The sequence below is a fragment of the Orycteropus afer genome, unplaced genomic scaffold (genome assembly GCF_000298275.1).
Source record: "Orycteropus afer afer isolate SDZICR_OR568_19922 unplaced genomic scaffold, OryAfe1.0 scaffold00074, whole genome shotgun sequence".
Classification (NCBI taxonomy): domain Eukaryota; kingdom Metazoa; phylum Chordata; class Mammalia; order Tubulidentata; family Orycteropodidae; genus Orycteropus; species Orycteropus afer.
The window spans coordinates 8,401,366-8,426,904 of NW_006921661.1; the positions used below are offsets into that span (position 1 = coordinate 8,401,366).

Genomic DNA, 25,539 nt, shown 5'->3' on the forward strand with positions numbered 1-25,539 from the left:
TCATCTTATTTTGGGGAACTGAGGGGACCTGGTTCTTGGCTCTGGATAATGGAGAGCATCCCAATCACAAGAGGGCCTTGTAAAGTATATGTTAAAGGGCAGTGGTTTAGAGCCCTGTACATGCAGTGTATGTGTGTATGCATTTAATTGGGGGGGGGGCACTGGTCCCTCCAGGAAGGCTGATAGGGTCCCAGGGTGGCTCCCCAGGACAGGGATAGGGGTTGTTCCCCTCTCCTGTCATTGCCTCAAATTACCTCCTGCCTCAGTCATTGCATAAATAAGTGCTTGGGAGAGTACACATCGAAAAAGGAACATAAATACTGTACATGGGAAGGGGTTCCATCCCCCAGTCTTCCTGCTGCCCCCAGTAAAACCTCCAAATATTGCACATGGCTCTCCCCAGCCACATGGGCCACATGGGGTCCAGGCCCGGCCGTGTCTTTGGTAGAAGCTCCAGGGACAGAGGTCCTGGGCAGCCTGCATGCCCCACCATTGTGACTAGGAGCACCAAGCGGCCAGAGGGTCAGGAGAGGCCTCAGCCCAGCTGGCCAGCGGTGTTCCATCTGGAATGCTTCTGCACAGTTGGGGAAGGAGCCCATGCAGGCACAAGTGTACCCCTGGTCAGACACTCCTGCTCAGTCTGTATGTGGGTTAGGAAGAGGCAAGCAGGCTGAGGGCAGGCAGACGGGCGAGTCCTGGGCCACAGTGGACAGGGTCACACCCTCCATAGGAGGAGGTGATTTGTGCTGTCATCTCGGCCCACAGTCTCACTGCTGCCGCCACCCCCACTGCTGAGTCGGAAGTCCTCATAGCCATCACCTCCACTGATAACCAGCATTTTAGGCCTGGCTGAGGCAGGGCCTCGATGCCGAGGGGAGTCCTGGTGCTCCAGTGATGGCAGCTTCTCGGGGCCTAGGGGCAGAGGGAGGAGTCATCAGTCTGGGGGTGGGAGATTGATGGCTTCACTGTCCAATCATGGCCTCAGCTCCCACACCAAAAGACAGGCAGACAGACACGTATACTTCCTGTGTGGGATTCTACTTCCTATTAGCCAAGAACTTATTTCCTGATAGACCACTTCTTATCTCTCATCTGTGCATTCTAGTCAGGAATTATATAATAACCCAGGGACAGACATACCACTTTCTACCTCTTTGGATTGTTGTTACTGTCGTTAGGTGCCATTGAGCCAATGTTTGACTTATAGTGATCCCATGTGACAGAGTGGAGCTGCCCCATTTGGGTCTTCCTGGCTGTGATTTTTACAGGAACAGGCCACTAAGTCTTTCTCCTGCAACTGCCAACTTTTCAAATAGCAGCCGAGCGCTTAACTGTTGCAGTACCAGTGCTCCTTTCTCTTTTGATTACTGCACGTATAATGTCCCCTTAAAATTCATGTCCTACTTCCAATAGCCTTCCTCCAGTTATATGTTGTTGTTATGTGCCATTGAGTTGGACCGACCCATAGTGACCCCTCCTTGGGTTTCCGAGGCAGTATCACTACAGAAGTAGATTGCCCAACCATCCTTCCAAGGAGTGGCTGGTAGATTTGAACCGCCAGTTTTATAGCTAAGGTCTTCTCTGAACTCAATCAGGTCCTGACCAAGGCTTTAGTGTTTTCCAATTCCCACATGCCACTTCCTCTGGGGAATATGGCTGCCTGTCCTTCCAAGGCAAGACTTTTCTAATTGTGACCTCCCTGACGTACATCATTTCCTAGTATGTTTTACTTTCTAATTCTCACCATCCATTTCCTGTCCTACATGCCATTTTCTGTTTTGTTTTCTGGTGCTATTTCTATTTCCTACTCTGCACATCACTTTCTGCCCTATACATAGTATTCTAGTGCCATTTTATTTCTTATTACATATACCTCCCTGTGCCTTATTCTTCTTAGCTTATTTTTTACTCCCTGTCTCCCATAATACTTCTTAGGGCAGAATTTTAGACACACACACAGAATCCTAGATTTCATTTTGGGCTTTCCATAGCCTACCTCCTGTAAGATATGCCACTTCCTGTACTATAATTTTTTCCCTCTTAAAACTTCTTCTGGCAGGACAGTGAGGATCCTAAACCAAAAGCCCAGAGCCCCTGGGTTGGGGTAGGTTGTGCAGACCCACCTGTGTCTGGGGGAGGTGGTGGGGTTGGGCAGAGCAAGTTGAAGCCGTCTGGCAGTTGGACTGCAGCTAGGAAGCGGACATGGCCAGTGTGTCCCTGGCCGAGGCCAGCAGGGCTGAGGGGTGCCCGTGGGCAGCTGACGGTACTGGGTGAGGTGGGCATGGTGAGCACAACACCTGCACTGGTGCCAACCCACAGCAGCTCTTCACACACCAGCAGTGCTGTGATCCGCAAGCAGGCAGCCTTGTGCTGCCGGATGATGGCATCAGAGCCTGGGTGGGAAACAGACCAGAGCTGGGGGCAAATCCTGGCCCTGGCTCAGCTTCCCCAAGGACTCCTCAGTGATAGGCAGAAAGGCTCCAAGGGAGGGTGCGGTTGTAGCTTGAGGTCAGTACCTGCCAGCATCCTGTGCACAGGAGGTGTGACGTCTACTTCTGCCAGCTGCTCAAAGGTGTCCGGGTGGTAGAGACACACATGGGCACTGCCTTTCAACGTCACCCACACGCCCAGGCTGGAGTCCACCATGCAAGCCACGCTGCGGCTTGAATCCTGCCCCACGTGAAATGTGTGCTGTGGTTGAGGGGGATGGCAGAGAGCAGACGGGTGAGCGGCAGGCCTGCCCTCCTTGGCACTCCTCATCTTGCTTCACCAGTGCCCATCCCTCACACCAAACCTCTCTAGAAAGCCTGCCTGAATTTATAGTAAACGTAGCCTTGGTCCCTGTCTGCATGATTAACCTTTCAAAGTCTGGTTTCACTGGAGCCTCCCTACTTTATCCTCAGGAATTAAAATGAAGGTGCCTTTTCCCCATGAAACTTGAGCAACTGAATGATCAGAAAACATCAAAGCTTGGGGGTGGGTGTTTAAGACCAGTCTTTGGTCTCCCTGGACAGATGGGAAAGTTGAAGCCTAGAGGGGAAAAAGTAACCTGCTCAAGGTTATACAGCAGGTCAGTCTCAGAGCTGGGGCCTGAACTCAGGGTTCCAGTCCCAGCACAGGCAGTGACAGAATCAGTGAGAGGGAAATCAAGGGAACCTGTTACCTCTGGACACCACCCAGGTTGAAAACATCTGACACATATGTAAATGAAGTCAGGACTAAAGGCCAGAGTCTAACACTAAGGGATGTTGACACCAGGAAGGACCTTTGCTCCATTTCCAAAAGACCCTAGTACTTGAGTTGAGATACGAGGGTGGAAGTGGGAGGATGAATAAGGATCCTAACATACATGAACCATTTACTGTATTCCTCATGAGCCAGGGATAAATAGGGATCATGGAAGGACAGGGATTGGCCCACTACCACACAGTGGTCAGGGGAAGGTCCAACCCCTCAGCTGGATGTTCTTTTATGCCCATGAGCTCATCTTCCTCTCTTGGGCCTGGCTCACCCCCAATCACTAATCTTCCCCCCTACCCCCAACTACCTCCAGTTGCAGTGTGTCAGGGCTCAGGACAAGGACTCGGTTCTGGCAGCCACACCATAGCCGCCCACCCACAGACACCATCTTGGTGATGGGGCTCCCCTGAGCTCCCAGAGTCACTGATTTAAAGTTCTGGGGGTCCCAGAAACGACCTGGAATGGGGTTAAGAAAACAGAGCAAATTCAGTTCAGTGTTGCGTTTAAGCCTCCCCCTCCCCTGCAGTGAAGTGTTCACAAATGAGGGCACTGAGGCCTCTAGAGGGCCTGGGAATTGCCCAAAGCCACATCTCCAGATTCCTGGCCCTGAGGTCCCAGCCTTGCCCCAGAGAGAGCTCCAACACTCACCTGCTTCCCTTTGGTAGACTACAAGTTCTCCATTGGCCAGAGATACAAACACCTGATTATTCAAATACCTGAGATGGGAAAGGAGGGAGGAGTCAGAGATTTCAGGAGGCTATAGCAGGTCACCTGGGGCCAGGGGCATCAGACAGAAAGGCTATGGCTCCCAAGAGGTCACCTCCTCCCACCTCCTTGTTCTCCAAGTTGAGGGAACCTGAGGCTGAGACAGCGTAGTGACTTCTCCAAGGTCACACAAGGTGTAAGCTAGCCTAGGGCCTGGCTTCTGGCCTCCATCTTCCAGAGAAAGGAGCAGCCAGCAGGGCAGGGGACCCAGGTGAACAGCAGGCTGCATGTGGGAAGGAAGGATCTAGATGGGAAGGGCCATCCCAGAGCCTTACAGGATGCAGGTCACAGAGGCTGCGTGCTGGAGCTTCATGCTGTTCCTGCGATCGCGGATACTGTCGGAGGACTGGTACACGTGGACACTGTGGATCAGGGGTGTGCACCTATGACAAATGCTTGGGGCACACCAGTCCCTGGAGTCACCCCTCCACCTCTCTGCCTCCACCACCATCTTCTCCATGCCCAGTGTCTGCCCAAGGTACTGAGATTCCACATCCTCCCCTGGAACCCGTTGTGGTTTAAGACCCACTCACATCCCTGGCTGGCAGTATCCCTGAGGTCTGACACAAAGCCCTCTGCTTCTGCTTCAGGACACCAAATGATTTCCAAAGCAGGGAGCTCAGGCTTCTGCCACTGTACCTCCCAGCCCCTCCTCTGCCCCTACCAGCCATCTTCAGTGCCCAGCCACACGGAGCTCTGATAGGCCTCAGGGTCAACGCTCAGCAGGTCCTCGAGGCTGCCTTGGGTGAAGGAGCCATGGCTGGAGCGGCGAAGAGCTCGCCCATCCATGGGGCTTGTGCCGCAGGGACCACCAGGCCCAAAGGAGCCAGACAGTGGCAGGAATCCAGGCTCCTGCTCCTCCTCTGAGCTGGTTGTCTCCACCGTGGCCTCCTTGGAGCTCGGGGTCTCCTCATCTGAAGGAATGAGAGCCTCTGTTTCCAGTCGCCTCCTTCCCCCACCCGGGCTAGGGTCTGTTATCTCCCCAGACCTGAGCTTCTCCTTGATGTACTCCTCCTGGCCCTGTCTTCCCACAGCTCTTCCTCCTTATCCCTCAGGCCTCTGCATCAGCTTGGGCCTTGTTACCTGGCTCACTGACAAGTCAGCACCATGGATTCCTATCCGAGCCTGGGCCCCTATGATCTGCCTGACACGCCATGGACAGAGAGATGAACTTGACCCAGTGTTCCATCTTCCTTGATTCAGCATCCCAGGGTCCTCAGTATTAGGACTGACTGTCCCACTGCTCTCTGAGTGACACAGCCCCCACCCACCTTGCTGGCCCCCAACACTCTGCATTAACATCCTGAGATTTGATGCCATGTCTTTACCTACACTGATCCCTCTTCACACATCAGGACCACCCAGCTGCCCTCTCCTCTGAGCCCTCCATCTTGCCTGACAGCAAGTTGGGAACTCACTGCCAAAGCTGGAGGAGATGGTGGAACGGCTGGCCTGGCTTTGCAGGGTCCCTGAAGGGCTGGGTGAAGACTCGTCATCTGAGTCGCTGTCAAAAGGCACCAACTCTGAGCGGGGGTCACCCTCGGTGGGGCCTGGCGTCATCTCCAGGCCTGAGCCAGCGATGGAGATGTGCAGGCAAGGCTGGGGCTCGGGCCCCACCAGTGCAGCTGCTTCCTCATCCACAGTGGCCTCTGTGTCCAGCTCTGGTCCAGCAGGCTCTGGTGCGGTCTCAGGAGGGCTCCTCAGCGAGGGAGGTCGTTCCCTGTGATACCAGAGACCAAGTGGTGGGGGTGAAAGCCGGTAGGGGCCAAGATTTGGCCAGCTCTGCCCGACAGGCCCATAAGGCCACACCCACAGACAATGCCCATCTCTCCAAGGGCACGCCCACCTACATCAAACCCAACTGGTCCGCCCACAACCACTGCAAGAGGTGGTCTTCGTGTGTGCTGAGGGCCAACTGTCTCCCAGGCCCAAGTGTAAGCTCACCTGAGGCTCTGCCACGTGAACTTACCGGTTGCAGTGGCGCTGCAGACCAGGCACTGCCCCAATGCAGAGGATGCGGGCTGAGCAGACAGCGATGCAGGCTTCCACGTCGGGCTCTGCCCGCAGACTCAGCAGGCACACCTGGCCCACGTAGCCATCACTGTTGCACACCCACACCTCCGGCGCGGGCTCTGGGCAGCTGCTCAGGGTGGGGGCTGCACAGGAGAACTGCAGGAGGTGCCAGTGGACAGGGGAAGGTGAATAGAGGAATTGCTGCCAGTTCTCTGATGCTCTACCCCCAACCCCAGCAGAACAGAGAGAGGGAGGGCTGCATGTGTGTGTAGGGATTCCTAGTACACCCTCTACATACTTGTGTCCACATCCACCCAGCACATATGACACTATTTTCCACATCATATACACTCATACCTGTGTGATACTGCCATCATCCACACATACATGTACATGTATGTATACACTGAATATTATGATCATAAGTACATGCATATAACAAATGTGACACTGGTAACCTGTATATATGCTTTACATGCAAATGTACAAGCACATGAATTAGTCACTTTCATATCATATGCATAGCCTTTGCTCAAATATAGACAAGAATGAAACACACATATACGGCACATATGCAGTGCCCACGTGTGTACAGAGAGCTATATATTCAAAGACATATGGAGTAATTTTGACGTTCAAGATATGTTACATAACACTGTACACAAAACAAAAACACATGAACGCATGCCAGCTTTGAATTCGTACACCCAAATAACCCACACAACCCACACACAGACACACCTGCATGCCGCTGCGGGTTTTCATGATGGGGATGGCCTTCAGGAACTCGGGGTCTAGACAGCTTTTGCTGGATGCTGTGGTAGGGATGGACAGACACATAGACAAGGGGATGGGTCAGGGGGAGACAGACCCTGCTCAATATCGACCTCACCCTGGCCCCATTTCTCTTCCTCCCCTGCCCCTCAGGGTCCCTCTAGAGAGGGGCCTGATCCCAGCCATTACTAGAGTGATGTGGCTGTGGGTTATGTTCAACTGGTCCTTGGCCTCAATTTTCTTATCTGTACAATGAGGGAGTTTAACCCAGAGGTCTCTAAGAATCTTCTAGGCCATGGACCATGATCAGCAGCTTTCTCTGCTCCAGGCCTGCTCAGAGAGGGGTGCGTGTGTGTGTGTGTGTGTGTGTGTGTCTCGGGGCGGGGGTAGGAGGAGAAGGTTCTGAGAGGAGATAACCAGCAAGGGTCCTGGCTCACCCAGCTTCCTCTTGGCCTCATCGAAGGCCTGCTCAAAGCCGAGGCGGGCGTCCGGGTGGGGAAACTCAAAGATGAAGGAGTCAGTGCCCTCAGGCCGTGTGGTGCACAGCTCTAGCTTGGTAGGTGGGAAGGAGAGAGCATAGCACAGAGCCTGCTTCTCCGACAGGTCCCGGTGCATGGCAGCTGAGAGGTCCCGCAGTGCGTCGTCCAGGCTCTGTGGGGCAGAGGGCCCAGTCTTGCCACAACCCTGCCTCTCAGAGTGTGTGTAGGGATGTGCCTCTCCCCCTCAGATAGAAAACTGGATTCTGTCTCCCCGCTTAGACCAAGAGGTAGCCTGGATCCTTCCTCAACAGACAGAGTGAACCCTTTCTCCTCCCTCAGAGGGGAATGGAGCTCTATACCCACCCTCAGATGTGAAGCACACCACTTTCCTCAGTTTAAGTGGAGTGATGTCTCCTCCTGGAGCCAGGTGACAGGCTGTCTCTCCCCCTCAGACATTCCCCCTGCCTCAGGAGGAGGGCACAGACCTGATGGGGGAAACCGATGCTCTCAGAGAGCTTGCTCATTTGGCCCAGGGTGGTCAGGTCCTCATCCAGGCGGCTGATGGCCTTCTGGATGTTCTCTCGATTGGTAGCCTGGGATGCTCCTGGTGGCAGTAAAGGAAGGCCATGGAGAGAATGGGTCAGTAAGAAAGGCGGGGACACAGGATCTGGAGCCCAAGACCTCTACCCATCCTGCAAGCCCTTCTCTCTACTTGGCTGCAGCCTAGCCCCCCTTCCTGCCCATGACCCACGCCCAAACACACACTCTGCTCCCAGATGGAAATGTTACTGCAGCAGCAGGATCCATAGAAGACTCTGGGCTTCAGAGCTGGACTCAGCTGGGTTCAGATTGTGGTGCTGCCCCTCACTATATGCAGATGTGGGCAAGGCAATTCACATCCCAGCCCTCAGTATCCTCACCTGTAACCAGGGTGAAAACTCCACCTTCCTCCCAGGGTGGTTACAAGCATTAAATGAGACAATGAGTGGTACTGGACAGGACCAACCTGGGAGCGCGTGCCACACCTCCACCCTTGCTAAGGGCAACTGTCCTCCCGATGAGGTAGTCATGTTTGGTACCATGTGACACCCTCCCAAAATGACTGTTCCAGAGCAGCTGATTAGGAAGCTGCTAGGAGCTCTGGTAGCATAGTGGCTAAAGCACTTGACTGCTAACCAGAAGGCTGGCGGTTCAAACCCACCAGCCACTCCTCGGAAGGAAGGTTGGGCAATCCTACTTCCATAGTGATACTGCCTCGGAAACCCAAGGAGGGGTCGCTATGAGTCGGGGTCGACTCGACGGCACATAACAACAACAATGAGATCTATAACCAATAAAATGACCAAAAGAGATAGGCTATTAGAATGTCTCATAAGTTTGAATCAGGCTGGTCAGTTATCAAAGCTGAAACTAAAGGTGTGATCTAGCAAGAACACCAGGAAAAAAAAGGGGGACCAGGTTTGCTGGTCTGATAGAGCCTGGTGGAACCACTGAGACTATGGCCCCTAGCTGCCCTTCAGGTCTGGAACTGAACCTGCTCCTGTGGCTTCCAGCTTAACAAAAGACAGGCATAGGAGTTGAACATTTACCTGAGGTAGATACACTCCTTGGAAAGAACAATCATGGGAGAAAGAAGGGCTGTTTATGCACAGGGAGACAGCTCAGGGGGCAGGAGTGCATGGAGGGATGGATATAGGGAGGAGGTGACTGTCAGGAGGAAGTAGGAGGGGAGCTGTTGCATTGTGGTAAATTGTGGTCAATGTCATGAGACAAAGTGTATGTGAACTGCTGTATGGAAAGTGAATTTGCTCTGTAAATTTTCACCCAAATCACAATTAAAAAAAAAAAAAAAGAATGCCAGAGGAGCCAGGCTGAAGTTATGGGAAATCTAGAATATGAAGGAAAAGAAACCATGGATGATTAGAGATAGCAATTGGTATATAAAGGAAAAAGGAGTAGATATTCTAAGAAAAGAATGGGGAAAAGATGATGGTATCTGACCCAAAGAGATCCTTCAGTTCCTGGTGCTTTTCCTGTTCTGGTACATGTATTCTTACCATAAACTCCCCTTTTCTAGAGGTAACTTGAGTGGATCTCTGTCTCTTACAACCAAAGGAGCCTAACAATCACAAGTTCAGACCAGGAGTGGGGTTGTAAGCCAGAGATGCTCACAGGGGCATGGGGCTTGCTGTGGCCTGCAGAGCAGTTTAGGGTACACAGAGCAAAACCATTCATAAAGCCTGTGATTGCTCAAGACCAACTACATGCAGTGTGGGCAAGGCCTTGGGGTTGTAGCAGGCATCGCCTTAAGACACTCTGCATGAGGTTAAGGACAGTGGGCTTGGACAGACACCCTTCACATCACTGCACAACCTGCAGCTGGGTGTGGGGCACAGCCCAGAAAACTAAGATCTTATAAACCCCAAGTCCCCAGGGACAAAGTTAACAGGCAGCTCCCAGAGAAATCCAGGCCTGAGAGCAGGGGACTATGCCTGATTCAGAGACACATGGCACAGGGTGCTGGGCACAGGCAAAAAAAAAAAAAAAGAAGAAGGCAGATGGCTTGGTAGGTTATGCGGTTCCAGCTGATGCCGAACTTTTGTGGTGGTATGGCCTCCCATGAGGATGTTGAGGGAGCAGTCGGAGCCTCAGGCAGTCAAATATGCTGACTACGGGACTCATTTCCCCACCAGGCAGAGAGCAAGGAGCTACTGCCCTGGATTTCTCTGTCCTATTCCACACCTAATGATTCCAAGCAGCTGGTCTCATAGGCTAGCCTGGTACCCCCTCCTCTACTGCCTGCCTTGGGGTGCACACTCTGGACCACTGGCCCATGATGGACCACTCCCCTGCACCAGAACACAGAAGTCTTGACATCAAGGGGAAGGAGGCATCTTTCTTTTTGCTTTTCCCTAAATGACATTTTCTTTCTCTGTTTTCCTCCAATCTTGTTTGTAGGGTATGTTGTTGGTAAGTGTAAGTTTACCATTCAGGCTACAGATTTGCAGAATGGTAAGAAAGACCTGGATGGCATCATGACAGCACTAGTGAATAAACGGATCCTAAAACTGACAAATTGTTTTCGAAATGGCCCTGTGGCATACCCTGTGGGGAGTAAGGGGCTGAAGTTACAAGGAAGCAGAGAAAGCAGAGAGGAGAATGGGGCAGACAGTGTGTGTGTGTGTGTGTGTATGAGAGAGAGAGACAGAGACAGAGAAGATACGGCAGGAGGAGAGGCTCCTTGAAGCTGCCTCAAATGCTAACAATCTTAGCCCCAAACAGCATGGTTCTTTCCAGTTGACTCTTTTTCCTGAACTAACCTGAGTGAGTCTCTCTTCCCTGTGTACAAAAACCACTGAACAGAATAGTGTAAAATCACCCAATATTAGGTGTTTACATGAGTTCACACAGACGAATCAATGGCTAACGACAACTGTGTCTGTTCTCCCTGTGCCACCTCCACCTGCCAGCCACGCCCCCCACTTGGTCAGCAGGCAGTCTGTATGGACAGGTCCTGGTCTGGCTCTGAGGATGCCAACCAGGTCCTTGCATACCAGCTAGCTCTCTCATACTGGATGGGAAAGAAAGGCCCCAAAGCAAAAAAGCAGATAGACAGGCAGCCAGACTGGCTGGAGCTCAAAGCCTCTAGGAGAGCTTCTCAAAGGATACCCCGAGACCCCAGCAGGCCTGAGCCAGCCCCACCTTTGATGATGTCTGCATCTTCCAGGGGCAGCTTCCACAGCAGCTTGTACTTGCTGGCCGTGTCGATGACGCTGGCCGCCGTGTACCTGTGGGGAGGTAACAAGGTGCTCTATCCAGGGTGGGGAAGTGGAGCCCAGGGAGAGAATCTGCTCCCCCTGCAAGTCAGCCCGGCCCCACCCAGCCACTTACAGGCTCATGGAGCTGCGTCGTAGGGAGCCTGATTTCCGCTTCAGGGTGGTGCAGACAATGAGGTCCGTGAACAGGAACAGGGACCGGTCCTTCTTGCCACCGACCGCCTTCTGTGGGGCCCAGGGCAGGATTCAGGCTGGATGGACACAGCCCAGAAGCCCACCCACCTGCCCACAATGCTCAAGGGGCAGCGAGGCCCAGGAAGGGTTGAGGGCTCTCCTCTAGCTGCCCAGAGAGTCAAGAGGCAGAGCTGGGATGTGATCTGACACTCCGGTTGGGGTGGAAGAGGCTGGCAGACCCATAGGCAGCAGGTATGAGCAGAAGTATGAACAAAGCAGGGAAGTCAGGGCAGGTGAGCAGACAATGGGACAGTTCTTACCACTTCAATGACCATCTCCTGCCTCAGGAACCGCCGTAGAGGGGCCTGGAGCTGCAGGGCAGGAAGGACAAAGTGTCTCGAAGGATAGTTATCAGTCTCCTCCATAGACCCCCGTGACCCCTAAGCCTTGCCCTATGGGTTCAGGCCAGTGGCAGTAGCATCCTAACCACCCTTAGAATACTGTGCTATCGGGCTGTGGGACACATGGTCAGAGACAGACATGGAAGAGAAATGAACGTGAACAGACAGGTGGACACAGATGGTGAAGATGTGTGATGGTAGAGACACAGACATGGGTACAAACACACTGTAGATGCCGATGTGGACACGGACACAGCCACAATCACAGGTGTCCACAGATGAGCATGTGGACACAGCCATGACAGCAAGCGACCAGAGATGCAGATGTGAACAGGGCTATAATTCACAGGTAACCACAGATGTGGACGTGGACGTGGTCATGATTGTTGGTGACCACAGATATGGACATGACATGGCCATCATCGCAGCTGACCACAGATGCAACCCTGGACACGGCTGAGACGGCAGGTGAGCAGAGGCGGGCACGACATAGCCACAATCACAGGTGACCACAGATGCAGACACAGAAGCAGAGTGGACAGAAGGGCAGAGGTGGCACGCACATCCTCCATGCCCTCGATGTGAGCCTCTATCTCCTGCAATACGCGCGCACGCCGCTCTGCCTCCTCAGCACTCCGCACGCCCTTGTTGATGCGTTCAGCCACCTGCTTGATGTTCCGCTGAGCGTCCAGCAGCAGTGGGTGGTCTGGGTGGTCCTCAGGTGTGTGCTTCAGGAGGTCCTAGGATGGGAACCGGGACCAGACCTGCCTGCTGAGCAGCCCTTGCCCAGACTGACTGCTGCAGCAGAAGGGACCATGGGCAGACATCAGAGAGGACTTCCTACCTGACCCCTGGGTTCCCTAATGCCAAGATCAATTAAGCAGGGCCTCAGGGCCTCCTGTATCTCCTCCATGCTTCTAAGCCTTGCCCACCCATCCTCATACCCACCTTCACCAGAAGCTCGTAGCGTGGAATCCGCTGCACAGGCTTGATCATGAGGTCAGACAGCGCCTGCTTCTCCTTGTTTTCCCGCATGCTTTGCTGAAACCCAGAGCAGGGTAGATGTGCACCCATGTGAGGGATGACATGCAGGGGTACGTTCAAGGACAGGCCCAGGGACGCCCCCTCCAGCTCAGCCTGAGGGCAGAGGTTGGCCCACTGGCGAAGGCTGTGGTGACCAGGCCGGGAATTCCCAGGGCCTCCAAAGGTGGTCCAAGGGTGAGGACCATCCCATCTCCCTGCCCTACCCCATGGTACCTCCAAGAACTTGAGAAAGGCAGGTCTCGCCTCTTTAGCCACACGCACAGCATCCTTTGCATTGAGGAAGTTATCGATATAGGCGGAGTAGATTTCTACCAGGACATCCTTGGAGAACTGTGGGGAAGGAGGCAGGTTGGGGCCCCTCAAAGTGTCCCTCTCCCACCTCATCCTGCTTTGGGTCCTGGTTCCACTGATTCATAAGCCAACAATCCCACCCTTCCCCCACAAGTAGAAAAAATAGTCTGTAACTGTGTTTCTAAGTGTGTATGGTTATACGTGTAACTGTGTGATTAGATGTGTGTACATGCATATGTACTACATATATACATCTCACCTGTGTATGTGAGTGTGTGCACATATGTTAGGTGTGCCTGCACATGTCCTGTGAGCTCAGTTCTTGTTGTCTCACTTACCACTGGGCATTTTCATCCTTTGGTCTCCAAGCCACCTAGGCTAGCCAGGTAGATCTCCCTGCTTACTGTCCTCTGAGGGATGCAGGTTCATTCCAGCCACTGGACTTTTGCTCACATAATTACCTCCAGCAGGAATGCCCCTGTCCTATTCAATCTCACCCAGGCATTAGGGCTGAGCTCCAGTCAGTTCTGCCTCCTCCAGGAAGCACTCCCTGCTCTCACAAAGGCCCTGCCGGGTACCATACCTGCTCTCAGTCTCCCCTGGTCTCCCAGGATAAGTCCTCTCTCCAGGAGCCAGATGCCCCCACCTGCCCACAGGAAAGCCCTGCTCAGGGTCAGGGCACACAGCTGGTGGCTAGCATCTGGTGGCTGGCTGATAACTAGGCTAACATAGAGGTTTTCAGTTAGAAGCCCTCGCTGGGAGTCAGGACACCTGGGTTCCTGCCTCAGTTGCACCATGGGTGGGCCAGGTGACCTTTGGTGGTATTTCTGGCCTGTTCTAGGCCTCAGAGTCCTTGTCCGTCTAAGGTGCTGATTGTCCCTGCCCTCCCCACCTCTGGTCAGGGACAGGGCAGAGGCTGAAGCAGCTCAGGAGAGAAAACAGACCCCACCAATCACCCCCAATGCTGGGACAGGTAGTTTAGGGGATCCCTCCTGGGGTCCCGGGGCTTCCACCTCACTCCATGGTCAGCATCAAGGTCCAGGCAGGGGGCTGGGCCTGGGGACACAGAGGGTGGTGATGGGCTGGAGATGTCAGCACTCAGTCCAAGCTGGTGTCCTGTCAACCTCGGGCCAAGGTTCTAGTCATGTCAGTTTCCAGGTCAGTAGGGACTTTCTAAGACCTTCTTAGGCTCAAGGCCTCATTCTGCATTGTAACAAACACGTGAGAAAACACCCATATCCCACAAAAATAGGATTTTTTTTGCAGTAAAATTTTTGAAAGGATTTTTATGATTTTTCTTTTGAAATGATTTGTTCAGGTCAAGAGTGGGGTTGGGGTCAGGAGCAGCATCTAGTAGAGATCTGGGTCAGTGTTAGTGCCAGGAGCTGGGTCAGTGCCAGAAACTGGGGCTGGTCTAGGGTCAGGATCAGTGTCTTATTGGGATTCACACTAGAGTCCAGCCAAAGTCTGGGGTTGGGATAGTGTCCAAATACAGGCCAACTCAGGGGCTGGGGTCAGTGCTAGTGTCTGGTCAAGTTTTGGGATAGGATCTGGGATCAGTGGCCAGCTATGAGTCCGAGGCAGCATCTAGCCTCTTCTGAGAAGGGCCTGAGCTTGTGGGGGCTGGCAGCAGGGTTACTCACCGACTGGACAAGCAGGTCTCCCACCTTCTGCTGGGCATGCCAAGTCTGCACGCAGTGCCGCACCTGCTCCAGGAACTGCTCATGGTGCTGTAGGAGCTCGGGGATCTGGTTGAAGATCTCATCTACCAGCGATGGGTCACACAGCAAAGAGTTCTCTGGTTGCTTCAGTGGCTGCATGTAGCCCTGGGGGTGGGGTGTATCCATGGGGTCAGTGCACGTACCCTCAGATATACGGCACCCTAACCCAGCTTTATAGGTGTGACCAGACACCACTGCCTGCAGGTCCCTATGTGAGTGCACACAAAATTACCTGGTCTGGACGGCTCAGTGCCCTGCCTCCTGGATCGCCCTTGTTACACTGTAAGTTCCAGAAGGAGCATGGGAAGACCTATTCCCATGCCCCTCACTGACAGCCCAGAGCCTGGAACAAGATGGGGTGGGGGCTCAGGAAAGGTTTGTTGGATGAACAGAGTTTGGAGTGTGGGAAACAAGAAGATGGGGCTTCCCTGGAGACCCATACTCACTAATTCATTCAGCAAATATTTATTTAGCATTTAATATGTGCCATTAATAATCCAAAATGGATGTCAGAAGAGACTCTGAAACTTATTCTTGAATGCAGACTAGCTAAAGTGAATAGAAGAAATGATGAAAGAAAAGAGCTGAACAAATTTCAAATGGCAGCTTCAGAAGACAAAGTACTATGATGAAATGTGCAAAGACCTGGAGTCAGAAAAACAAAAGAGAAGAACAACGTTGGCATGTCTCATGCTGAAAGAACTGAAGAGAAAAATTCAAGCCTTGAATTTGCAGTATTGAAGGATTCTATGGTAAAATACTGAATGATACAGGAAGCATCAAAAGAAGAAGGAAGGAATCACAGAGTCACTGTACCAAAAAGAACTGGTCAATGTTCAACCATTTCAGTAGGCAGCATATAATCAAGAACCAATGGTATTGAAGGAAGAAGTCCAAGCTGCACTGAAGGAATTGGCAGAAAACAAGGCTGTAGAAATTGATGGAATACCAATTGAGATGTTTCAACAAACAGATGCAATGATGGAGGTACTCACTTGTCTATGCCAAGAAATTTGGAAGTCTTGGCCAACTGACTGGAAGAGATCCATATCTGTGCCCTTTCCAAAGGCAAGTAATCCCACTGAATGCATAAATTATCAAACAATATCATTAAGGCCACACACAAGTGAAATTTTGCTGAAGATAACTAAAAAATGGTTATAGCAATACATGGACAGGGAACTGCCAGAAATTCAAGCTGGTTTCAAAAGAGGATGTGGAAGGAGAGATATCATTGCTGATGTCAGATGGATCTTGGCTAAAAGCAGAAAATATCAGAAAGATGTTTACCTGTGTTTTACTGATTATGCACAGGCTTTTGATCATAACAAATTATGAACAACATTGTGGAGAATGGGAATTCCAGAACACTCTTGCAGAACACATACATAGACTAAGAAGCAGCTGTTCCAACAGAACAAGGGGATATTGCATAGTTTAAAATCAGGAACGCTATGTGTCAAGGTTGTATCCTTTCACCACACTTATTCAATCTCTATGCTGAGCAAATAATCCAAGAAACAAGACTATATGAAGAAGAATGTAGAATCAGAATTGGAGGAAGACTCACTAACAACCTGTGATATACAGATGATACAATCTTTCTTCCTGAAAGCTAAGAGGTCTTAAAGCACTTACTGATAAATTTCAAAGACTACAGCCTTCAATATGGATTATACCACAATATAAAGAAAACAAAAATCCTCACAACTGGACCAATTAGGAAGATCATGATAAATGGAGAAAAGATTGAAGTTGTCAAGGATTTCATTTTACTTTGATTCACAATCAATGCCGTGGAAAGCAGTCAAGAAATCAAATGACATATTGCATTGAGCAGATCTGCTGCAAAAGACCTCTTTAAAGTGTTGCAAAGCAAAGATGTCACTTTGCGGACCAAGGTGTGCCTGACTTAAGCCAGAGCATTTTTAATCATCTCATATGCATGTGAAAGCTGAACAATGAATAAGGAAGACCAAAGAAGAATTGATGTGTTTGAATTATAGTGTTGCCAAAAAATATCGACTATACCATGGATTGCCAGAAGAATGAACAAATCTGCTTTGGAAGAAGTACAGCCAGAATGCTCCTTGGAAGAGAGTATGGCAAGACTTTGTCTCACATACTTTGGACATGTTATTAGGAAGACCAGTCCCTGGAGAAGGACATCATGCTTGGTAAAGTAGAGGGTTCAGCAAAAAAGAGGAAGATTCTCAGTGAGATGGACTGACAGTGATTGACAACAATGGGCTCAAACCCAGCAATGACTGTGAGGTGCACAAGCAGGAAGTGTTTCCTTCTAATTCAACGACACCTAACAACAACAACGTGTCAGGCACTGGTCTAGGAACTGCGAGACGGTAGTAAACAAGAAAAACAAGTACTCCTGCCCTGATAGAGACTACAACATAGTTGGATGAAGCAGACAAATGGAAGAAAGAAGTAAAAACTCACATTTCCTCAAGTTTAAGACACACTGTTACTTTTATTTAACTTTAAGAAAAAAATGTGCTGCAGATCAAATTATCATATACTATCAATTATGATGAACTCTGATTTTGGAGATTTAAAATGTGAAGAATATGTGTCTTAGACTAGATTTCATGTAGTAGTCAGACAGTAAGTTAAAAGGATAAATAGGAATGGGAAGCCATATAGAAAAGTCATTGGAGGATTTTAGTGACAGGATCTGAATACTTGGTAGAGGGTCAGCGAAAAAGAAGATCCTCAACAAGATGTATTTATACAGTGGCTGCAATAATGGACTCAAGCGTAGCAAAGATTGTGAGGACAGGGCAGGACTGGGCAGTGTTTTGTGCTGTTGTACACAAGGTTGCTATTAGTTGAAGCCAACTTGATGGCATTTAACAATATCTGAATGTTGTTTTAATAGTCGTTGATTTGTTGGTTACGCTGTGACTAAAATTTCTATTTTCAGCTCAAATCTGCATTCAATGTTGTTCCCTAAACAAGCACAGCCATGCTGGGTGGCTGATGTGCTTGTGGAGAGGCCGCCCTCTACTGACCAGAATTGTACCTACAGGCCAAAGAGCACAAAAACCAAACCAAACCAAAACAAAACCCAAACTCACTGCCATCCAGTCTTTCCAGACTCATAGCAACAAAACCCCACTGGGTTTCTGAAGCTGTAAATCTTTACAGAAGTAGACTGCCCAGTTTTCCTTCCCCAGACCAGCTGGGGGGTTTGAACCACTGACTTTCTGGTTAGCAGTCAAGTGCCTTATCCACTACACCACCAGAGCTCCCTACAGGCCAAGGAGAGGCTTTCAAAAAACCAAAAATGAAAAAAAAAATTCAAACCCATTGCTATGGAGTTCATTCTGACTCACAGGTATATACAATAAAATTGATATGAAAATTCTTTAAAAATTTGGCTTGAGAAAGTAAAACAACCTTGAGAAAGTAAAACTCAGTAGAATCCTCTCACCTGGTGGTGGGGCTCTGAAAAGGCCAGGGGTGTTACCCACAGAGGCAGATACCATTATTATCCCCATTCGACAGATGAGTAAACTGAGGTACAGATTGGTTATGTGAGTTGCTCTAGGTCACAAAGCTAGTCAAAAGGTGGAGCCAAGTTTGAACACTAGTGGTCTTACTCCAGAGCCGTGCTCCTAACCCCTGTCCTGGCCTCAGTCCTTGGATTCAGCTGATACACTCCTGTCTGCCTCCCCCTTACCCCACAGCACTCTCAGTGCTTGGTTTCCTCAGCACGATCCCACCTGGGCTCTTCCACCCACAGGTGCTCTGGTCTAGCGCTGGACTAGGTCTTGGAGATTTAGATGGGAATAAGACACACCCGGGAGCTCTGGTAGCACAGTGGCTAAGGCACTTGACTGCTCACCAGATGGCTGGCGGTTCAAACCCATCAGCCACTCCTCGGAAGGAAGGTTGGGCAATCCTACTCCTGTAGTGATACTGCCTCGGAAACCCAAGGAGGGGTTGCTATGAGTCAGGGCTGACTCGAGGGCACATAACAACAACAACAAGACACACCCAGGCTCTGCCTGCCTCAGTTCTCCTACTGCTACCATCTCCTATCTGCATGAAGCACGAGCCGCATCATCACCTTTTAATCTTCACACTAAGAAACGGATGAGTATTATTAGCAACATTTTGTAGACAAACACGGATGCTCAGAGAGGTGAGGTGATTAGGCTACTTATCACCCAGCAAGCAGGCAAGGACTCAAGCCCTAGGCTTTCTGATCCCAGTGTCTCTCACCTAGAGGATGGCAAAGGACTCCCCTCGGACTCCTCCATGTCTACTCCTGCCTGGCAACTGGGCTGGTGGGGGGAGGGTGAATTCTATAAAGTTGGAATCCTGGCTGTGTCCCTCCTATGACTTCCAGTTGTGCTTACAGTAAAATCTGGCTCCTTGCCCAGCAGCCCTGGGGCCCTGCACAGCCTGGTCCTGCTTCCGGTGCTGCCTGGCTCCTACCTCACTCACCCCTCCTCCCTCCCAGCAGCCATACTGGCCACCTTTCTTTTCTATTCTCTCCATACTCCAAGCCCCTTCGAGACTCCAAGCCTGGAATGATCCCCTCTGGGCTCTCCCCATCCTTAACTCCTACCTGCCTGTCCTCTCCAACCGTAGAGAAACTTCCCCTGACCCCATACCCAAGACCAAAACCAAAACCAAAACCAAATTCACTGCCATGGAGTTGATTCTGACTCATAGAGACCCCCTTTGGGTTTCCAAGGCAGTAAATCTTTATGGAAGTAGATCACCCAGTCCTCCTTCTGTGGAATGGACCACCAACCTTCTGGTTAGCAATCAAATGCCTTAGGCACTATGCCACCAGAGCTCCTGACCCCACACCCAAGCCGGCCCCTATCCTGCGTTAGTTCTCTGTGCACTGTGATATCATCATTTGTCATCATATATGATTTATCTGCCTGGTTACTGTTGGTCTCAGTCATAAACTGGGAGTTCCAGGAGGCAGGACCTTGTCACTCATGCCCACTGCTGTACCCTCTGTGAACAGCCTGGCATGCAAAGGTGCTTGCTACAGATTGGCGGAGTGAGTGAATGAAGGAACGCATGAGTCCTCTGTCTGCTCCTGAACTTCACGTTTCCTAGGACTCCACCCTCCACCTTTTGCCTCACTCTGCCCAGGAGGCCTGAGAAAGTTCATCTGCAACCACTGGCCTCCCCGGCCTCACTTTCGGTCCAGACCCACATTCTTCATTCCAGAGCCCAGAGCCATATGTGGGTCCAGGCTCCTGGGCCTCCCCAAACCCTACACATCTGAGTCTGATGTCACCATCTTGCCCCAGAACTGCTCCTTGCCTGTGCCTCACCTTTCCCAGGTGGGGCTTCTCTAGCATCCGGGTCACTAGGCCTGAAGTCCAGACATCATCCTGGGCTTCTTCACTTTACCCCTCACATTCTACCAGTTCCCATGCCCGGCTGACCAGTCCATCTCCCTTAATATCTGTTCCCAGCTTTCCTTCTCTGGAGCCTCTGCCCTGGTCCCGGCCTCTCCTCCTTCACCTGACCTCAGTGGTGGCCTCTACCTGCTTTAGCCTCCTTCTCTGACACTCATTTTCCCATAAATCAGACTTGGCAAAACATGAATTAGGCTACATATGTCCTCTGCACAAAGCCTTCTGCTGTTTCCCAGGGCCCTCAGCAGAGTCTCAAACCTCTTCCTAGCATTCAAGGTCCCCACAGTGTGGCCCCATCTTCACTATGAGACTTAAACCCTTGTATTCCATGCTGCCACATGGAACTATGAATACTGCAGCAGGCCCTCCATATTCAACATTGCACATGCTGTTCCTGCTGCCGAGAAGATGGGTCTCAGCACCTCCTCCAGGGAACTTTCCCTGACTCCACATCTAGTAGTGGTGAATGCTTCTGGAGAGCCTCATGTAATCTATTGTGTCCCCAATAGGACTGTGAGCTTCCTGCATCTGGAACAGAGCTTGGCACACAACAGGTGCTCAGTATTCAATTCCATTCATGAAATATTTTCCCAAAAGGTGGAGGGTGAAGTCCTAGGAAATGTGAATGAAATGAGGTGGGGGCACACCAGAGGGGGTCCACAGATCTAAGCTCAGGCCCAGGGCTCTCCAGGGGATGTGGGGATAGGGGGCCCTGGGAATGGCCTCACCTGGCCAGTTGAAGCCCCCCTCTCCTGCCCTGGAAGGGGCCTCCTCCTCCTCGAGGGCAGGGACATGGGCTTCTTCACAGCAGAAAGGTGTGTCCCAGGTCATCCCTCCCCTCTCCTCTCAGGCCTTGGCCTCCTGTCTATGAGATGGGTCTGTTTCCACCCTTCTGAAGGCCTCCTGGACCTGGGTTGGCCACAAGCCTCACCTGCATCAGGGTACGCAGTGACTCCACATACGACTGTTCCGTGTCCAGCAGGGTCATGGTCACATGCTTCCGCATGTCCTGGGGAGAGAGGGGGCAGAAGGTAAGCAGCATCTCGTTCCCCCAGGACTATGCCACCTGAAGCCACATGAGGCCCAAGGGGCCCTCCGTACCCCTCCCTGGCCTTCAAGACCTGCCCTCCTGCCACCCAGGGTTTCTGGCTGTTCCCAATGCATCATGAACCTCCACTGTGCCAGACCTTGGCTCAAGAGGTCCCCCTGCTGGCAAAGCCCTCTCCCTGCATCTCAAACACCCCTCTCCTCAGAGTTTGTGCCTTCACCCTCCCACCACCACTTCCATCACCATGGACGCTGGCAGATCTGGAAATCTGTTTACTTCTTGACCTCCTTTCTGGGCTCCTGCAAAGGATTTTTCAAAAAACCAAAACCCACTTGTGAGTAGCCATCTAGGATTCAACTATTGCTCTCTCCCCATCCAGAGCAAAGAAGAGTGAAGAAAATGAAAGACACGTGTAAACAATTAATCCAAAGGACTAATGGACCACGCAAACCTCAGCCTCTATGACTCTGAGATCAGAACTAGAGAGTGAATACCAATTACTCTGAAAGGGATTACATTAGAAGGTCCTGGATAGAGTAGGAGAAAAATGTGAGAAAAAGCTCAAAATCATAAAAAAAGACCAGGCTTACTGGTTGGATAGAGACTGGTGGAACCCCTGAGACTATGGCCCTTGGTCACCCTTCATCCCTGGAATTGAACTCACTCCCATGGCTCAACTTTCAGCCAAATAGTAAGTCTACAAGGTGAACAATAACATTAGGGAGGTATGGACTCCTTAGAACAATCAACCATTCGAGATCAAAAGGGCAGCATCTGCCCAAGGATAAATTCAGAAAGCAGGAAGGGTTAGGAGAGAAGGAAGAATGGAAATGAGAAACACAGGTAGGAAGTAAGATGAGTGCCGTTACAATGAGTGGATTGCAGTCAGTGATATGAAACGAAATGTGTATGAATGGTTGAATTTGTCCTGTAAACTTTCACCCAAATCACAATGAAACATTAAAAGCTAAACAAAACCCCCATAACTTCTCACATTTGCAAAGAAGAATGTCTCCAGACTGCCCCCAACTCTAGCTGCTAACTATGGAGCCCCCACCTTCAGGCTTGGCACTTTGGGGATATGCCCCACCAAGTTGGCCTTCACACCATCCCTGAGAATAGAAACTTGTCACTCTCATTACCGATGAAGGCACTATGGCCCAGAAAGGTGAAGTTGGTGCCAAAGGTCATACAGCCAGATGGTTATCAGGGCTTAGCCACCCTTCAGGCAAGGCTGGATTCCAATCCTTTTGCTAAAAAAAGTTAACTGAGCCCTAATATACACCAGGCTCTGTTCTAAGCATCATATACACATTATTTAATCCTCTCAACTGCCCTGTGAAGTAGGTATTATTATTCTTTCTGTCTTAAGGATGGGGAAAAGGAGGCACAGAAAAGCAAAGTAACTTAACCCAAGTCACCAGAGCCAGGGCAGAGACCCGGGTACTGCCGCTTCCATCCTGAGGAACAAGAGCCGACCACCACAGTGACAGGCACAGGGGAGGCATATCCATGGCAGGGTTGGGGGCACAGGTACAACATCTCTAGTCCCAGGAGAAGACAGGTCCCAGGAATGGAGGCCCATAAGGGTATGGAGGGGTCTTGTTAGAGGATGGGGGCTGTGGGCAGGGCCTCTAGGGCAGGACCTGGTGTGTGTGTGGTGGGGGGAGTCTGATTATCGAATTATAGAGTCCCCAAAGGGTTGTCCAACCTCTGCACCTACCCCCTCGGTGATAGGAAGCTCATCCCTGGCCAGGGAGACCTGTGCCCTGTGGGAAGGCTTTGCTGGGAGCCAGCTTAGGGATGCTCTCTCTGTTCAAACTCCCTGGTGCCCTTCCCTACCAGTCCCATTGGCTTTGGCTTACTCCTCTTCCAGGAAACCTTCCCAGATGGCACCAGTCCTAATAGCCTCTCTTTCTTGGCAGAGGTTCCACTCCCAGGTCTCATCACTGGTCTCTCAAGACTCTAGAGTGATCTTGGACAAAGTCCCTAAACCCTCTGAGCCCCAGATCTCTGGTGTGTACCTCTCCTTTCGGCTCCCGTCCCAGGCCTCAGCCTGGACTGAACATTTCGTCCTGACCCTGCCTCAGGCTCCAGTCATCAAGGCCCACAGATCTTAGTGAACCTCCTTGCAAGTGCCAATGTCAAGGTGGGTGTCCTTATCTGTGCCACCCCTCCAGTCCCTACTCTGGGCACCCTGTCATAGAGACTCAAGAAGTGGGACTATGCCCAGGGTCAGTGTCTACAAAGTGGAGTGCCTGGGCCTCTAGGAGATCTGAAGCCCTAGGCCTATGAGCCCTGCCTGACCTAGCCACCATTCACCCCTCTGTTCATTGTATGCTACCTCATGTCTTCTTCCCTCTGACCCAGACTCAGGGGTCAAGTCTATTCTCCAAACCTGTCCAACAATGAACAACACTCAGAAAAGTGGGTTCCTATGCTAGGAACTCAGGGGTAGGGATGTGAATGACACCCCCTTGGGGGAGGGAGGAGGCTGGCTCGCCACACCCAGTGCTCTTCTGATGGAATGAGAAGGGCTCTACCTCCAAGCCCCCAGCTACAACCAGACTATCTCTCCTCAGTGCTTCTGGGGCCTTTAAAAATCAGGGCAGCTTGCTGGTGGGCCCATCCCAGGCTGGAGAGCTTAGAAGAGCATCAGGGGCCAGCAGGGCCTCCCAAGGAAAGCCCACCTGCCCAGTCCTCTCCACCACCGTGTATCCAGGAGACAGCACAGCACTTCACAGACATGGCCTCATTGCAGACTCACAGTCAGCTCTATAACACGGGTGTAATCGTCTCCTCTTCATAGATGAGGAAATCAAGAGTCTGAAAGGTGAAACGACTTGACCAAGGTCACACAGCTAGTAACCAGCAGAACTGGGACTAGAGTCTCTTCAACTGCCTCATGCTGCGTCTTGGGGCCCCAGCACCCAGAGTTCTGGGCCAGCATCTAACTACTCTGTTTTCGCATCCTCCTCTGGAAAATGGAACCCCTCTCCCAGCATTGTGGGCAAGGAGATGGGGAGTGAAGCAGCTCTCTCCACACACAGTGGGTCCTCAATGCCCACTCTCATTCCGTCAGTAAGGCGATTTGTCTGCATCAGTCTTCCCTGCCAGACAATCAGCTCCCTGAGAGTAGGACCAGGCCAAGCTCAGCCCTAGACTGCACAGTCACCCTCCCTGCTTCCTCCGGGCCCAGTTGGGCACATTGAGGGTCATGGTCTGAAAGGCTTCCTGAAGAACAGCAGAGCTGGTGCTGGGCCTGATGACCAGGGGGGTTGGCGTAACAGGGGGAGACTGATGCTGCAATGCCTGTCTTTCCCAGCCTCCTTCCTTGCTTAAAAGAACAATGGGCTGTCACTCAGCTGCCAGGTGAAGGCATAGAAAACAAGGCCAGCTCCCTGTCACTGCATTGAGCATCCTCCTGCACGTGCCCAGACACGGGTATAAGTGTATGCAGGGGTGGGGTGACAGGGCTCTGAAGCAGGAGATAGTCAGGCCAGCTCTGGAGGCCTAGCTGTACCCAGGTCTGGCCCCTGAGTCCCTCACCGGTCAATAGCCCCATCCCTAGACCCTCACTACACAGGACACTGAGGTGTGGGGAGAGAGGGTTTGAGGGGATACAGCAGGCAGACAGAGACCCCGGCATGATTGGGACATCATGACCCGGAGCCCAAGACCATGAGAGACACACACCATGAAGAAAGAGAGACACGTATACAGAGACAAGTGGTACAGGCTGACACACTCTGCAAAGAAACAAACAAACAAAAAATGCAACTAAGAACCAGGCCCTTGAGCCCAGAGGCTTGAGGTAGCGGAGAGGGAAACATACCATAGCACAGGGAGGAAGACAGAACCACAGCTGCTACTGGAGCCCGGGAGAGCTGAACAAACAAGAGTCCAGGCCCAGAGAGATGCACAAAGGCAGGGAAACAGTCCCTGGAAGCCTCCCCTCCCCCACAGGGGAACACACACTGAGCCAGGAATGGGGACACCACCAGTTCCCACTGTAGTACACCTCCAAGGCCCAGCAGGTCTGGCAACAGGGAGAGGATGGCAAGCAGGGGAGCAAAACTGGATACCCCTAGCACACAGATACACCTGGGGGTTGCCCCAAGCCTGAGAGGGAGGCTTGGAAAAAGCTCCCTTTCCTGAGCTTGTGGATCCAGGATCCCCCCCAGGGTGGGGACAGCCTCTCCCTCCACCCTGCCCCTGAGTGCAACCAAACCCTGACAAGGCCAGGTCTCAGGAAGTAGGCCCTCCACCTCAGCTGGGTTTGCAAGACCAGCCTTATGCCAACCCGCTTACACCCTGGTGGCGCCTAACTTCAGCACCCTACCGGCAACCCTGCCAACCACACCACTCCCTTGCCAGGGCTCCTCATAACTCCCCCAATCTCCCA

General features: G+C 51.6%; 1 protein-coding gene across 1 annotated transcript in view; it reads right to left on the bottom strand.

Annotated features, from left to right (window-relative positions):
- Positions 1-715: 715 nt before the first annotated feature.
- Positions 716-25,539, bottom strand: part of ARHGEF17 (Rho guanine nucleotide exchange factor 17) — a 63,333-nt gene continuing 38,509 nt past the window's right edge. The window contains exons 2-21 of the mRNA XM_007940962.1: positions 21,018-21,095; positions 14,601-14,783; positions 12,880-12,996; positions 12,571-12,663; positions 12,186-12,362; positions 11,542-11,592; positions 11,163-11,272; positions 10,974-11,059; positions 7,757-7,875; positions 7,230-7,443; positions 6,760-6,833; positions 5,975-6,174; positions 5,424-5,725; positions 4,670-4,919; positions 4,281-4,367; positions 3,889-3,956; positions 3,548-3,696; positions 2,517-2,691; positions 2,124-2,393; positions 716-912 (exon numbers count right to left, since the gene is read on the bottom strand). Coding sequence (XP_007939153.1) covers positions 716-912; positions 2,124-2,393; positions 2,517-2,691; positions 3,548-3,696; positions 3,889-3,956; positions 4,281-4,367; positions 4,670-4,919; positions 5,424-5,725; positions 5,975-6,174; positions 6,760-6,833; positions 7,230-7,443; positions 7,757-7,875; positions 10,974-11,059; positions 11,163-11,272; positions 11,542-11,592; positions 12,186-12,362; positions 12,571-12,663; positions 12,880-12,996; positions 14,601-14,783; positions 21,018-21,095 — 3,000 coding nt within the window. The remainder of the gene's footprint in view (positions 913-2,123; positions 2,394-2,516; positions 2,692-3,547; positions 3,697-3,888; positions 3,957-4,280; positions 4,368-4,669; positions 4,920-5,423; positions 5,726-5,974; positions 6,175-6,759; positions 6,834-7,229; positions 7,444-7,756; positions 7,876-10,973; positions 11,060-11,162; positions 11,273-11,541; positions 11,593-12,185; positions 12,363-12,570; positions 12,664-12,879; positions 12,997-14,600; positions 14,784-21,017; positions 21,096-25,539) is intronic.